Below are 16,685 nucleotides of genomic sequence, written 5' to 3'. Positions count from 1 at the left end.
AGGAGTGTGAACTTGTATCTTTTTACGCTGGTAAGTTGTCATGTGTCAACACAAAACAAGGAATTTACCTCATTTACTGCTTAAACACCAACAGTTGTCCAATTTAAAGGTGCAGTAAGTGATTTTTTAAGAGTTGGTCGGACCAAGCATCATATCAAACAATGATGGAGGAGAGGGTGATCTTCAGAAAGTCTGTAGAAACAGAGATGAGACGATACAAAAGAGGAATATAACTAGAAAATGAAGGGTTATGATCAGACAAGAGCTTTAGGACCCGTGTTAATGAAGAGACCTAACTTTAAGCAGTAATGTCTGAAAAAAGACGCTAATGTTACGTTGTTTCACTTCCAAACGTGAGTAACATTAACTGGTTTAAAACGGTTTCATTGAAACAGAAAATAATGTTGTTGTAATATTAGTTGTGAATATTTTGAGTTGTTTGTCTGGAGCTGGTGCTGCTGGCGACCAACAACAAACTCTTCCTTGTGTACTTTTGTGTAGGTCTAATATTACTGTGTTTATTTTTTGTGCTTCCTTGTTGTGCGTTCATTTTATTAGCAGCAAATCGGGGGGCCGGAGCTGAAGATGTTTACCACCCCAAGTGGAAGTATTACCAAATCCTGTCCTTCCTCCGTGACCCCTGAAGAAAGATTTGACAACTTGATAACAGTTTTGTTGCTCCCTCAACATCCCAGTCCCCAGAGAACATCACATCTTCTCATTTTCCTTCCACTTACACGCCCTGCTACTCCACCTCAGTAGCCACAAGACTGTGTCTGAGCCCAAAAACTAGATAAAGCTGCAGAGGCCATGCAGAATGCTGTGGCTTTTCCTGAAGAAAGTCCTCCTCACCGCACACTGGGTTTTTACATTACCTTGAAAAGTTGTCTAGAGAAAGCCTGCCAGACAACAAGGTGAAGAAGCTGGAAAGGCAGATAACTGAGTTGAGCTCATGATGTCCAAGATGACGACTAGTATGTATTATATTAGTGTGGTATATTCATCTGTTATGTAACAGTAATGTAAATTTGTGTAACTTTGTTTCATTGTGTGTTTTCATTAAATATATAAAACATCAATTTGTAAATGCACCAGTGTGACACAATGAAAACATGAAACATAAAAACAAAGTAACAAAAAAGACAATGATACAAATAAACTAAATAGTGCTTAAATTTTTTTCATGGAGGTCTACTAACGGTTCAGGTAAGTAAAACAACATCTAATCTAATAAAAATAACTAAATGTAAAATAACTGCAAAGTTTTCACTGTATAATTTGACAGATTGTTTATTAAAGCTAACAGATTAAGGGCTTTGAGTGATTTTCTCTTTGCAGTTTGTTGTTGATTTAACATTGTTGGCCCAGCGTCAGAAGGGAAATGCATATATTGACACACACAAGATTTTCTTGAGTATCAGCATCGTGTGATCGTTTGTCACCTGAAGCCCAAATCTGCTTTGAAGCACACTCACACTATTCAGCCTGAGGAACAGCATCTCTTGTGCAGATTATTGTGCTTTCAATGCCCGTCGATCTGGAGCATATTCAGCTGTAGGTTGATGGGGAGAGGACGATGTTAGTAATGAACTCTGCTCCAGGGCCCCTGGCAGCGTCCCTTAAAATGTTTTGTGATCAAATTTTTGTCTATTTCAACAAAAACTCAAGCACTCAACAGTAGATGAGACACACATCCTTTCCTTTCCCTCCTTTCCTGATCATGAGTCTGTAGTTCTGCTGATCATGAGTCTGTAGTTCTGCTGATCATGAGTCTGTAGTTCTGCTGATGAGTATGTAGTTCTGCTGATGAGTCTGTAGTTCTGCTAATGATGAGTCTGTCGTTCTGCTGATCATGAGTCTGTAGTTCTGCTGATGATGAGTCTGTAGTTCCCTTTCGAAAGCTTCAGTCGATGCTGCGCTGCTCAGCGCATTGGGAAACGTCTTGTTCGTGACCAGCTGTGAATAATGTGTGTAACACGTCGATAGAATTGACCCGGCGGTAATACAGCCTCGGTTGATGACGTCATCGGAGCGCGCCCGCAACACGGGGCTATATATAGATAAGCCACAGGTGCATCAACAGGTCTTTTGTCTTCAGATCATTCTGTGCATGTGTGCGTCAGGAAGATTCTTTTTGTCTACTACAGATCTTCGTACGATGACCCAACGAAACAGTAAGTGTTGTGTTCCTCCATGCTCTCGTCCTATGTATGAGCTGGATACGCACGATTACTGTTTTGTTTGTTTGCGGGAAGAGCATGCGGTTCTGGCTTTAGAGACGGGTGAGTGCGAGCATTGTGAACTGCTCTCAGTGAAGATGCTTTGTGCTCGTCTGAACTATTTTCAGACCGCACCCACCTTTTCGTAGGATGGCTCTCGTGCGGGTCTGCGTGACGACCGAGCGACGGGCCCGTCCCTTTCACTTACAGTGTCACCAGATCCACGCATCCTCTCTCGTGATCTCGAAGCGTGCTCCGGTGCTTCTTCGATTCACGAGGAGGATGATATATCTCTTGAGTCTTCGGGCGATGAGCAGGCCGCGAGAGGAAATCGGTCGAGGAGCTGCTCGAGGTGGTTACTCGCGCAGTGGACAGGCTGCAGCTTGACTGGCCATGCGAACAAGAGACCCCAAAACGTAGTAAGCTGGAGGATAGGTTTCTGTCGGGTGGTAGGAGAGAGAGACCGCAACATCAGTCTCTCCCCTTTTTTCGAGAACCTCCATGATGAACTGTCAAAGTCATGGAGCAAACCATATACTTCCCGCATCTTTGTGCCCTCGACGTTGACTTTTTCAACTATCGTGGATGCAAAGTCGCGGGGGAATTCGGAGATGCCTCGGGTTGAAGAGTCGCTTGCGAGCTATCTCTCGCCTGAATCTGCATCCTCGGTGAAGAAACCTACTCTCCCCACTAAACCTTGTAGAATTACATCATCGCTAGTGGGTAAAGCTTATCAAGCTGCAGGTCAGGCTGGTGCTGCGCTGCACACTATGGCAGTGTTACAGGCATACCAGGCTAACCTGTTGAAGGACTTGAGTGTGAACAGTACAATCGACAAGGAAGCATTCGCTGGGCTTCGTCGGGCCACAGATTTGTCTCTCCGGGTGACCAAGCAGACGGCTCGTGCCATTGGCCGGTCGATGTCAGATTAAGTCAGCACGGAGAGGCATCTATGGCTTAATTTGACGGGCATTAAAGAGAAGGAACGTTTGTTTCTTTTAGACTCTCCTATCTCTCCATCTGGCCTGTTTGGCGAGTCGGTTAATACGGTCGTCGACAGGTTTAGGCAAGTAAAGAAACATGAAGAAGCGTTCGTTCAGTTTCTTCCTCGCCGCACTCAAGGGGAGGGGCCATCAGCCACCCAGCCTCGCCCCAGCAAGATATTAGATGTTCCAGTGCTTCCTGCCGTCATTCAGGACACGGAACATCTAACATCCCCTCAAAAGGAAGTATTAAACTTGGTACCACTCTCAGAGAGTCTGGCAGCGTGGAAACTTCTGCTGGGCATTTCTGCATGGGTGTTGAGCACAGTACGGATAGGATCCAATTTATTCGTCATCCTCCACGTTTCAACGGCGTGGTCTCCACTTCCGTGAAACCGGAGTGATGCAGGTCCTGTCTCAAGAGCTACAAACTCTTCTGGGCAAAGAGGCCATAGAACATGTTCCTCTTCCACAGAGAGAGTCGGGCTATTACAGCAGATACTTCCTAGTTCCCAAAAAGGGTGGGGGAGTGCGTCCAATCTTGGATCTTCGAGGCTTAAAAACCGTACAATCAGAGCACTCAAGTTCAGATTGTTAACCGTCAAGACGGTCGTGTCGCAAATTCAGCATTGCGATTGGTTTGTCACGATCGATCTGAAGGACGCATATTTTCATATAGAAATTTTGCCACAACACAGGAAATTCCTGAGGTTCGCTTTCGGGGGCGAAGCATACCAGTTTCGAGTTCTTCCTTTCGGCCTAGCCTTATCACCCTGCACATACACAGAATGCAGCGCTGGCTCCATTACGACTCCAGGGCATTCGCATTTTGAATTATATCGACGATTGGCTGATACTAGCGCAATCGCGAGAGATGGCGCTACAACACAGGGACATCGTGTTAGCTCATCTAGTTTCTCTGGGGTTGAGACTCAACACCGAGAAAGACTCGGATCTGTCCGGCCCAGAGAACGACTTATCTCGGGATCGTTTGGGATTCGATCACGATGCGGGCACAACTGTCTCCCGCTCGGATCGAGACCATTCAGCAGACCATGAGCAAGGTCAGGCTAGGCCAGGATCGCACTGTTCGTCAGTATCAAAAGATGTTAGGTTTCATGGCTTCAGCATCCACGGTGATTCCTTTGGGGCTGTTACACATGAGACCGTTTCAGTTGTGGCTAAAAGCCAGAGGATTTCATCCGAGAGCCAATCCTCAAAGGCAAATAAAAGTGAAGCGAAGCGGGCTTCGTACACTATCTCTGTGGCTCAGACCCCGGTTCCTTGCCTTGGGTCCCACTCTAGGGGCACCGTGTCGTCGCAGACTGCTAACGACAGATGCCTCCCTGATGGGCTGGGGAGCAGTCTTGGATGGCCACCCAGCTCAAGGGGAATGGGGGGGTCATCAGCTCGATTGGCACATCAATTGCCTCGAGTTGATGGCCGTATTTCTGGCTCTGAAATATTTCCTCCATCATTTGAGAGGCTGTCATGTCCTATAATGGGTGGACAACACAGCAACAGTCTCGTATATAAATCACCAGGGGGGTCTGCGCTCACGCAATCTGAACAAGATAGCGAGGCAGATTTTTCTTTGGGCCCAGGACAAGCTCCTGTCACTCAGGGCAGTTTACATTCCGGGGCGTTTGAATGTGGGAGCAGATTTACTGTCCAGACAGACACTACTGACAGGGGAATGGAAACTCCACCCAGAGGTAGTGAAACAGATTTGGGAAAAATTTTACGAAGCAGAGGTGGACCTCTTCGCCTCCCATCAGACAGTGCAATGTCCCCTCTACTTCTCTCTGAGTCACCCAGCCCCCCTGGGTCTGGATGCGATGGCGCACACATGGCCCAGAATGCGCCTGTATGCGTTTCCTCCAGTTTCTCTGTTCCCGGGAGTCCTAGCCAGAGTTCGCCAACAAGGGTCTTGCCTCTTGCTGATAGCGCCACGTTGGCCGAACAGGGTATGGTTCTCGGAGATAATATCTCTCCTCGACGGCTCGCCATGGGCGATTCCGGAGAGGAGGGACCTTCTGTCTCAGGCAGGGGGCACGATATTCCATCCCAGGCCCGACCTGTGGAATCTTCATGTTTGGCCCCTGAACAGTACCAGCTGAGGAACACAGGGCTTTCGCCGGGTGTTATTGATACCATTCTTAGTGCTAGGGCTTCCTCCACCAGACAGAGTTATGCCAGTAAATGGGGTGTCTTTGACAGGTGGTGTGTGGTACACAATGTAGATCCAGTCAACTGCTATATTGCTTCAGTTCTGGACTTCATGCAAGAGAAATTGTCAACAAGCACATGCCCTGCTACTCTTAAGGTTTATGTGGCCGCTCTTTTGACTTTCCACGCCTTGATTGACGGGATGCCACTCGGGAGACACCATCTGCTCTCTCGCTTTCTTAATGGGACCAGATGACTGAGGCCTACAGTAAAAACCAAGATGCCTTCTTGGGACTTAGCTATAGTTCTTGAGGGTCTGGTTGAAACCCCTTTTGAACCTTTAGAGTCAGCGTCTGATAGACTTCTAACTCTAAAAATGGTTTTTCTCATGGCAATAATTTCTTTGAAGAGAATTGGGGATATGCAGGCTCTGTCTATCTCACATCATGCTTAGACTTTGCCCCAGGGAGCGTGAAAGTGATTCTGCATCCTCATCCTGATTACCTGCCTAAGGTTCCGTTTTCGGCTGTACATCCGGTCATTCTAGAGGCCTTCTGTCCTCCGCCGTTCACAACGCCGGAGCAGGAGAAATCTTATAGACTGTGTCCAGTCCGTGCTCTTCAGACTTACATCCACCGCACTAGCCAGTGGCGTAAGTCGGAGCAACTGTTCGTCTGTTATGGTGGCGGTAACAGAGGAGCAGCTGCCACCAGGCAGACCATGTCTCACTGGGTCAGGGTTGCTATTGCTTTGGCTTATGAGGCGCGCAGTCAAGCTTCACCTATAGGTCTTAGAGTTCACTCCACAAGGGGGGTCGCCTCCTCTAGTGCTATAGCAAGGGGTGCCCCCTTACAACAGGTTTGTGATGCGGCAGGTTGGTCCTATCTGCACACATTAATAAGATTTTATAGTTTGGATGTCCATGCTACTCCGGGCTCTTATGTCCTTGAGTCAACATCACAAGCTAATGTCTGAGGCCTTCTTGTGGTTTGGTAGCACACCTGCACAACCTTAGGGGTCCAGACATTTTCAAGCACGGCGGCGTGGGTATTATCGTTCCCAATGCGCTGAGCAGCGGAGCATCGACTGAAGCTTTCGAAAGGGAACGTTCCCGGTTACTCAACTGTAACCTTGTTCCCTGAGAAAGCGGAACGAGATGCTGCGCTGCGTTGCCGTACTGAAATATGTCCCAGGACTGCTCTTCAGACAAAATATCCTGTTGATGCACCTGTGGCTTATCCATTTATAGCCCCGTGTTGCGGGCGCGCTCAGATGACGTCATCAACCGAGGCTATATTACCGCCGGGTCAATTCTATCGACGTGTTACACACATTATTCACAGCTGGTCACGAACAAGACGTTTCCCAATGCGCTGAGCAGCGCAGCATCTCGTCTGTTCTGTAAAAATGCTGATTTGATATCTCTGAATTGACTATGTAAATTGTGATGATGAGTATGTAGTTCTGCTGATGATGAGTCTGTAGTTCTGCTGATGATGAGTCTGTCGTTCTGCTGATCATGAGTCTGTCGTTCTGCTGATGATGAGTCTGTCGTTCAGCTGATGATGAGTCTGTCGTTCTGCTGATGATGAGTCTGTCGTTCTGCTGATCATGAGTCTGTCGTTCTGCTGATCATGAGTCTGTAGTTCTGCTGATGATGAGTCTGTCATTCTGCTGATCATGAGTCTGTAGTTCTGCTGATGATGAGTCTGTAGTTCTGCTGATGATGAGTCTGTCGTTCAGCTGATGAGTCTGTAGTTCTGCTGATGATGAGTCTGTAGTTCTGCTGATGATGAGTCTGTCGTTCAGCTGATGATGAGTCTGTCGTTCTGCTGATGATGAGTCTGTAGTTCTGCTGATCATGAGTCTGTAGTTCTGCTGATCATGAGTCTGTAGTTCTGCTGATGATGAGTCTGTAGTTCTGCTGATCATGAGTCTGTAGTTCTGCTGATCATGAGTCTGTAGTTCTGCTGATCATGAGTCTGTAGTTCTGCTGATCATGAGTCTGTAGTTCTGCTGATGATGAGTCTGTAGTTCTGTTGATGATGAGTCTGTAGTTCTGCTGATCATGAGTCTGTAGTTCTGCTGATCATGAGTCTGTAGTTCTGCTGATGGGATCAGAGCAGATCAAACTCTAGATAGAACTAGAACTGCTGACTTTAACTGCATATATTGTCATATCTTTGCTGTTAGAAGAAACTTAAGATTCAACATTTAAATCAAGATGATCAAAGACTGATCATATACTTTTCATTCAAGACAGATTTGTTCATTTTCAGTGTTATTCATAGAGAGCTGATATGGGGAGAAAATTATAATTGTAAATCAATGTCCAATAATTAAAATCTGACAGCTTGATAGGTTATTTATAGTGAGACTTATATAATAACATTTTAGTACAGATTACGTACTGCCATTTTTAAATAAAGATAACCTTTATTGGGAAAATGTAAATCATATTAACATTAAGAAAATGATATTTTAATATAGTGAAGATTGCCATTCAGAGAATCAAAATCAAATGTTTTAAACCTACCATCAATGTAATCCTTTAATATAATGCACTTTAACTAAATAAAGATGAAATTTGATTTATTGCCTGTTATATTGTGAGGAGAAACTAAAGCCTGGAACACACCAAGCCGATGCCGATGAACTAGTGGCAACGAAAGCAGACTGCAGGGTCGGCTCACGTCGGCAGCGTCTGGGTCCAGATTTGCCCTGACACACCAAGCCGATTCTTGACACCCGACGGCCAACTAGCACGTCTGTTCTGCGCCTGCGTAGGAAATACCTTTCCGTACCAGCAGGTGGCAGTAGTCTTGGCAGTAGTTACTCTAAGCGGGAAACCGGAAGAAGCTACAGGGATCCAAAACATATACAAAGAAAAAGCATATTAGAGTCTCGCTATCCACAGACGGATTTTGTGATATTTCGGAAATGTCTGAAACGTTGCATCTTTTTTAAATAATCACGAATGATAATCATGAGAATTAATCATGAGAAATGCAAACAAATGAGAAAAGCAAGTAAGTCCCCGTTGACTTCGTTGTTTACTTGCTTCGTCACTTCCGTTTTTTTCTTCTAGAGCACTGGTCACTGGCTGAACAGCCAATCAGAATGATCAGATGGCCCGACTGACAAGCCCCGACGCCGATTCAACATGTCGAGTCGGCCATTACAAAGCCGACGAGGAACAATTTCAGCCGACGGTGCGGAACACACTGAGAAGATTTAGTCGGCCGACGCACGACGAAAACTGCCCGACGGCCGACCGTCGGCTTGGTGTGTTTCCAGGCTTAAGATTGAACAAGATGAATATATTGACATGAGAATTTAGTTTAAGTTGATTAAATAGTTAAATGTTTATGCTGTCTTTTGCTAGCCCTGCAATTCTTCATCATTTCGATTGATCCTGTACTGTATTATATTTGTTTTCTAATGTAAAATTATATGATTTTAGTGAAAAATACTTTTATTTTGCTCTGGCGATGTGACATCATACGGCTGTGCGCGCTCCCGCGTCTGTGATTCGACTGAAGAAAGGTGTGTGATTTTAATAGTTTAAAGTTTCAATCGACTAAATTCATTTAAACTGAAATTAGGTATTAACCCGTGTAACAGTGTAATGCTTTATCTAGTGTTATTAATGAAGGGTATTTTAAGCGTGTAAAGCGCTCCCGCACATGAGTAACAGAAACAGTGCGTCTCATTTCGCTCCCTATATAGTGAATCAGTTTATTTTGAACACGACTTCGGTTACTGGTTAGTAGTGTTGGAGAAAACATCAATGAATCAATTGCATCGCAAAATGATTCAGTGATTCGATTCCTTCGAATCATTGCATGCTGACGTCATCTGCCGCTCAAAACAGAGTAAATGCGATGAAAACAAACACAAACATGTTTAATGATAACTTTTACTAACCAACTGCAAATGTTTTCTTGAAAGTGAAGTCTATTAAATATAATCTACACATCAATCAATACTAAATATATGTCTTAATACAAATGTAAACCAATAGAGCTCGGGCATAGACGTTATGGAATGGTGCATTGTGGGTAACGGCAGCCATTTTAGAGGCAACGCAAAGCCAGTTTGTAATAAGATAATAGCGTAGCCGGCCGGTCTCCAGAAAAAGTTATGGAACATGACAAAAAAAAGTTGGCTATACCATATACGGACAAACTTAATAATGAAGCCAAACAACGCTACTTAAAAAAAATTGAGGTTATAGGCGGAATCAATCCCTATGAACACAATGTTTGGTGTAATAATTATGAAAGTTTACCAAGCCTCAGTTTCCATGATATTTTCTCCTACCTGGTCTGTGCAGTGAGCGCTTACACCTCCAATCAATTAAAAATTTCAAGTCACTGGAGGCTCACCTGCAGTTCACAAATGGATGGGTGCAAGATCTGCAGATCTGCAAATTAAACGTGGAGAAAACAATCGTTTGCACTAAGGTTATGTTAACGTTAACCAAGCATCAGTGGTGACACACACACACACACACACTTGTCAGATTCTGCGAGCTATGAATCACACCTAAGCAGTAATTACACACCTAACAAACAATCAATAACCTATCATACGTGCAATAATCCACTGTTTTCGTCCAGTAGTTCTGTAATCCGGTATAATATTGACGAACATTCACCTCAGACACAACCCACCGTTCACCAAAACAAGACACTTAACTTCCTATTTTGAAGTTCGTTCCAGTTGTGACGTCAACCTCGTCTGATTGGTGGCCGGTGAACCTATTTAAAGGGATATTTTAATAACTAACCTACAGAGGTGGACAAAGTACACAACTTCCTTACTTGAGTAAAAGTACAGATACTACTGGTCAAATATTACTCCGTTACAAGTAAAAGTTGTAAGGACCGATTTGCACTTAAGTAAAAGTACAGAAGTACTTGTTTTTAAAAGTTTTTCAGACATTTTTTCATTGATTTCAGACACCAAGTCTCCTTGTGTTTTTTTCCAAGTAGGAAAATGGTGAAAACTAATATGATTCACGAAGCATTTGCCCTGTCGATCATGAGACCGATTACAACAGTTCACAATACAGCAATACTGAACCATTTTCCAAAAAATAGCCTAAATTAATGACCAAATGACCAACGTTACCTACTGCCTACTATACGCTACTATACAGTACATCTACTTCTGTACCGCGATTCCCACAATGCATTGCGACGTGACATAACGATCCCGACCTCTATAGGGAATGTGAAGGTACGTCACGCAGTGTTGCATTATGGGACGTGGGCGCCATGTTTAGAGGCACAATCTCTGTTTTAGGTTTTTTGCCGACCGTTGCTATGACATTTAATTGTGGGTGTGTTTGGCTAAAACGAGGTAAAATTGAAGAAGAACAGAAGAAATGGAGAAGTTGAAAGAAAGAGAGAAGGGACCCTATCGGGAGAAACTAAATGCCACTGCCAAAAAACGTTATTTGGACAAACTGCCCGAGATAAACAACATAGATCCATATGATTTAGCAGCCCAAGACTACAGTAGGTAGACATCCAAAATGGGTAATACCACCGCCGCAGGGCCGTGGCGTTAACTGCAAATCAGTCGCGTGTTAAAATCATTCGCGAAACTACCGCCTGGTGGCGCAAAGGGACGGATTGCGAATTGAATGTACTTGTAAAATGATAGGAAGACGTTAAACAACAATAACATTATAATATACATTATAACATCCTTAAAAGCCATTAAAAAAAAATAGGATAGTCTTAGGCTACAGTCTACTCATCAAAAATTTAAAGAAAGGCCGTTACACAAAGGCTTTTATGCATGCTATTGTTTTTAACCAGTCATTATATATATATATATATATATATATATATATATATATATATATATATATATATAGATACGGATTAAAATTTTTCATTTCGGTTCATTCTTGGTTTAAAATAATAATAATAATAATAATCTTCAGGTTCCATTTGCAGAGCGAAATGAGAACGGTCCAGCATTTACAAATAATTCTTATTAACTCTGTTATAATTCTTGATTTTTCAAACTGCTAACACTTTGCATTTTTGAATTATGCCTTTACTGTGTGACCAATAATTGTGAATTGTGACTTTGATCGCGCTGGTGCCTCACGCGCACCATATTCATTGGAAACAGCAGTCGTTCCCGAGCCATGAGGCGCGAGCAGCGGGCCACTTTGGCATATTTTTGCTAATTATGATTTTTTTTCCCGTCGATACTGAAACAGGTGTGAAATCCAAAGCCTATTTTACCTAATAAATAAGAGTTTAGCTTCAAATGGGCAACATGTTTGGATTTGTCCCGAATGAGAGAGATAAGCCCAACATTACATTATGTATCGCTTTAAATTATTTTAATTATTATTTTTGTTGTTGTTTATAAGCCTATATATTATATAGCCTGCTGCAATTATATTTATCCATTAGAATTATATATTTGTAATTCTTGTTCTGTTCTGATATTTTTTTTAAATTTAAAGGATTTGTTGTAAAGTGAAGGGAACTAAAAATGTCCTGTTGGTACATTAGCCTATAGCATTATTAGGCCTGCCGTTATTATTTCTGAATGTAATAAAATGAAACTCTCTCAAATGTAATTTATTTTTTAGCGTGTTTTCGTGTATGTTTTTATCCAGCTTTATTTTTTTCATTGCATCTAAAAATGACTTTGTGCATCACATTCACTTCGTGAACAAAACAAATATAACTTCAGATCCGCCTCTCGCGTTGCTCAGCTGTGGACCATTTCAAAATGTTTGATATAAAGGTTGCTGTCACATTTTATACAGGAATCAAAAAATAAAAAAAAAAATTATATTGTTATTTTTATACTAACATGCAATCAAGTCTTCGGATACTATACAAGATACAAGTTCATTGAGGCTATTTAACATGCACTGTGACATTTTACCGTTTCAATTTATAAACTCCTTGAGATTTTAAAGTCAGTTTAATAGTATTGAAATTCAAGTTGAATCTAGTATAAAAAACGTTTTAATTGCTTAAATTATTTCTATGAATTAATAAGTTAGCATGACTTTTTCATCATAGCATTTTTTACGAGCTGTATTCGTTTTTCTGAAACCAAGCACCCACTTTTTTCTTTTTTAAAATCTATTATTCGCTCGCATATCTCCTACAACCTACAACCTACAAATAAGGGCTAATAGAGGTTCTTTCTTTTATTATTTATTTATAATGTTTATTCTTGAAGAAAATAAGTATTTATTCTTTAATAAAATAAGGGACGATCCAAATATTTGTAATGTACAATAATATAGGCCTATATCTGCCTGCAGTTAAAAAGATATATTTGTTTTGATTCATCCATTTATGTAGGCTACAATTAGCCTATTCTAAAAATAAAAATAAAAATAAATAATGTCATAAAAAATGCCCTCGGTCTGAATAAATTTTACCATTGTAGAATTGGGGTAGTAATTTAGGAGGTGAAAATACAGTGAAATTACAAATGGCATGGGATTTCAAAGCATGACAACTGAAGGTCTATGAACGTTTCTATGATGAATTTTTTTAAACAATGGCACTTAAAGTTTTCAACTAAAATATTACTATTTCAACCATATAGCCTGTGAATAAATAAATAAAATGCATACTTTTCAGTAAAAGAACACTGAGAGTGTAGGTTTCTTCTGGTGTTTGGATTTGTACTTCAATATAATGAGCTCCAAGTTTAAGGATAGCCTACACTAGTTTTCCTCTCTATTTAACAGCATTAACTTACAATGAAATACGTCTTCCTTCAGGCAGACTGAATGTTTTCCTGCCTTGCCAAATGTTGGGTGCAGTTAGCGCGAGTCACTCGCGTTGTGAAGCGGGAGCAGCTTACGGAGGATTCCGCTTGGTCTTAAAGCCTTCCGCAAATGCCTACGGTCACAAATAACAATGATTTTGGCAAAAATAATGATTAGTTATCAATTGATCAAAACCCAGTTTTATTTTGCTTGTGGTGGACAGATTTATTTTTGTAACACATGTGGTTATGTTGATTAGAAATTAATGAATACATAATTTACAATCAAAAATTTACATTATTTTACATTGAAATACATAATTTACATTTACAAGTTAGAAATTTTTAATCAAATTAATCACTAGGGCTGTCAAATGATTAAAATTTTTAATCAAATTAATCAGAATTTTTTCAGTGGATGAATGTATTGATTCATCAATATGTGGTTCTTTTTTTCTCATTTTCAAAAGTTTAACATTTACTTAATCAAATTTACCTGAGCACTATACAAAAACACACAATTTAAATATTATGTCCGTTTATTAACACAGCCAAATAATGGTGGTTTAAATCAAGCTGAAAACATACTACACACCATAATATTTGTCTTTGTAATGTCCCATCGCTTGCTCTTTGGCATTCCTCTTAACCAGGATGTACAATTTTACAGTATTCAATTGAACAGAAAGCAATAAATGTAGTCAAATCATAACAGTGGCCTACCACATTTTTGCACAATTTGAGTAATCTGTTGCGTTTTTATGTGGAAAAAAACATGTTCAATAAAACTTTTAAAATCAAACCAAAGAACAATCTTTTACCTTTTCCTCCATTCTTTAATCCAGTTGCTCAAAAATCCAGTTGCTAACTACTATAACATGTTGCACTGAAACTGGTCTTTTTGTTTGAACATCACCTTTCAAATCTACTGAGCTTTATCATCTTTCAGCCAGTTGCTGAGGCAAACTAACTTTTTCACATTTTCTGAAAGTAAAGCTGACCTTTTCTTGTTCACAATGTGACCTGCAACTGAGAAAAAGTCGTTCACAGGGAACAGTGGTTGCAGTAGTGGCTAGATATTTGTGAGCTAGTGAGGCCAGCTTCTCATGGGCTCCTGAATGAGATGCCCACCACCTCAAGGGGCAGTCCTCCAATTTAATGGTGGGCTCTGCTCTGTACCTCTGTATGGCAGGTTGGACCTCTTCATCTTCTGATTCTGAATCTGAGCCCATTTGCAGAAGGCTGATTTTCTTCCTAGGTGGCCCATCATCATGTGTCTGTGAAGACTTTCTGGGTGATTCTTGTTGCAGCATCCCTTCAAGTGTGGTCCACACCGCTTCCCTGTCTGTCTTGGGCAGGCATTTCAAGTCTTTGAAACGAGGATCCAAAAACTGTAGCAATCTGGAGCCATGCATTGTTGAGCTGTTCTTGACGGGCTGCTAGGTCCTCTCTTGAACTTGGTCTTGAATCTCACCACATATGCAGGGTCCTCATCACAGGCTTCCATCTTGAGACGCAAGTGGCAGAGAGAAGGTAGTACCACAGAACAGGAGACATAGGCCTCTCCACCCAGGAGCTCAGTTACATACCTACGCACACAAACACACACATGCACAGAGAGACAGTGTATTATTAGAACAGTGGTTATAAACATATTATTATTATTATTATTATTTTTTACATACATATAGTGTTAATTTCGCCACCTATTTTTAATTTAGTTTTAGTCTTGTGCCAAATGTCCTTGTTAGTTTTAGTCATATTTAGTCATTCACATATCTTTTTTTGTTAGTTTCTTGATAACAGACCGCTGCTAACTTTAACACACCGTCGCCATGAAAAACAGACCGTTGCCATGAACACACAGGATTCTAACCGTAGAGACGGAGCACACTATTTTCTTTAGCGGAAGCAATACAATCGTTTTTAAATCAATAAACTCCTTTTTAAATTATAATTTTGTGTCAAATTATTGATTTATTTGGTAGGTAGCAATGTAATAAGCGGATCCGAACTCGTTCTGAATATTTTAAAGGTGTAACAGCTGATGAAAAAGCAGAGACGATTGTAGACAAAAATTAAGAGAGATTTTATCTTAGTTTTTATTTTATGCAAAACATTTTCGTCTCGTCTTTTTTCATCAAAATCATGTTAATTTAGTCTTAGTGAGCGTTTTTGGACAGTGGTGCAGTCTTGCCATCGTCTCGTTTTAGTCATGAAAAAAAAAGGTCATTGACAAACATATTTCCGTCTCGTCTGACGAAATTAACACTACATACATACATACATGTTATTGATATTTGACTTGGTTTAATTCATTCCAGAAAATAATCAAAGCAATGTTATTTGATAAGTTACAGACTAATTTACCTGCATGGCTCTAGAAGTGTCTCCAGCCTCTGCAGTTTATCCCACTCTGCTGCGGTCGGCAAAACGAGTTTGTGCTCCTGATTGTCCAGGGCTGCGATGACAGCCTCTTTATTTCTGCTCACGCACTTGACCATTTCCAGCGTCGAATTCCAACGTGTTGAAACATCCTGGATCAATGGCTCTTGCTTCTTTCCCAGGCTGACTTGTTGTGTGCTAAGCTCCGTAGCATTTGCTGGGCTGTGCTTAAAATGACCGACAACTTTGCGAGCCTTGGCCAAAGCATTTACAAAGCCGCTGTCAGCAAGACTAACTGTGACACTTCTCTGCACCATGTGAGCGACACAGTTCATGTGTTCATAGCGTGTAAGTCGAATTGCGGCAACCATGTTGCGTGCACTGTCAGTCCCAATGGTTGTTGTCTTGCCCTCGATGTCCCACTTCCGTGCAACAGACAGGAACTGTTCTTTACAAGCCTCCGCAAAATGACGCTCCTCAGTTTTTAATATAGTCAGCGCAAAAGACTTCAGTTCCCACGTGTCACTGATGAAATGTGCAGTTACTCCGAGGTAATTGTTGTTACTCACTGATGTCCAATGGTCTCCTGTCAGGGCGATATGATTTACTTGAGCCAAGACCTCTTTCCTTTTTTCTTTTTCGTTTTCATAGAGCTCGTGGATTTTCGTCATAACTGTGGCTCTTGACGGTGGCTTATAGGATGAGTCTTGAGACGCCACTTGCAAAACATCAAGGAAACCTGAGTCTTCTACAATGCTAATGGGTCTACAATCCTTTGCAATCCATTTTGCTATTGTGTTGGTCAAATTATCTGAGGTTGATTTTGTTAATGGCCTGCGAACATTCAGCGTGGTCTGGCGCAAACCACTTGCTGAACCTGACGGCCCAGCAAACGCATGTTTGGCGTTGACATGGTACCTCAAGCTTGAACAGCTCCGGTGAAATTGAAACTCCTTGTTACAAATCTTGCAAATAACCTTGTACTTGTTAACTGTACCATCATCATTCTTTTTATATTTGAATCCGTCAATAGGCCCACTTTGCTCACCTTGCTCCATCTCGCCTCTAGCTCCCAACCACTTCCCTGACTTTCCTGACCTGAATAATTTGTCACACTGCGCATGCGTGAAATGCGTAAAAAAAATTGACGTAATTAACA

The 16,685-nt window shown here is 41.6% G+C and overlaps 1 protein-coding gene across 1 annotated transcript; it reads right to left on the bottom strand.

Annotated features, from left to right (window-relative positions):
• Nucleotides 1–13,955: 13,955 nt before the first annotated feature.
• LOC122141661 (zinc finger BED domain-containing protein RICESLEEPER 2-like) lies at nucleotides 13,956–16,284 on the bottom strand. The gene is made up of 2 exons (XM_042749596.1): nucleotides 15,512–16,284; nucleotides 13,956–14,730 (listed from the first exon to the last, which is right to left on the bottom strand). The coding sequence occupies exons 1-2, from the start codon at nucleotides 16,195–16,197 to the stop codon at nucleotides 14,505–14,507; spliced, it is 912 nt and encodes a 303-aa protein (XP_042605530.1). The 5' UTR covers nucleotides 16,198–16,284; the 3' UTR covers nucleotides 13,956–14,504.
• Nucleotides 16,285–16,685: the final 401 nt, after the last annotated feature.

This window comes from Cyprinus carpio, chromosome B22, assembly GCF_018340385.1.
Source record: "Cyprinus carpio isolate SPL01 chromosome B22, ASM1834038v1, whole genome shotgun sequence".
In the NCBI taxonomy this organism is placed as follows: Eukaryota; Metazoa; Chordata; class Actinopteri; order Cypriniformes; family Cyprinidae; genus Cyprinus; species Cyprinus carpio.
Note: the sequence above shows the minus strand (reverse complement) of the source record. Positions and strands in the feature narration are given on the sequence as shown.

Coding starts and splice junctions, on each gene's coding strand:
- LOC122141661 (XM_042749596.1), bottom strand. CDS start 16,197: ATGACGAAAATCCACGAGCTCTATGAAAACGAAAAAGAAAAAAGGAAA. Junction 14,731..15,511: donor ACACTTCTAGAGCCATGCAG/GTAAATTAGTCT, acceptor TTGTGTGCGTAG/GTATGTAACTGAGCTCCTGG.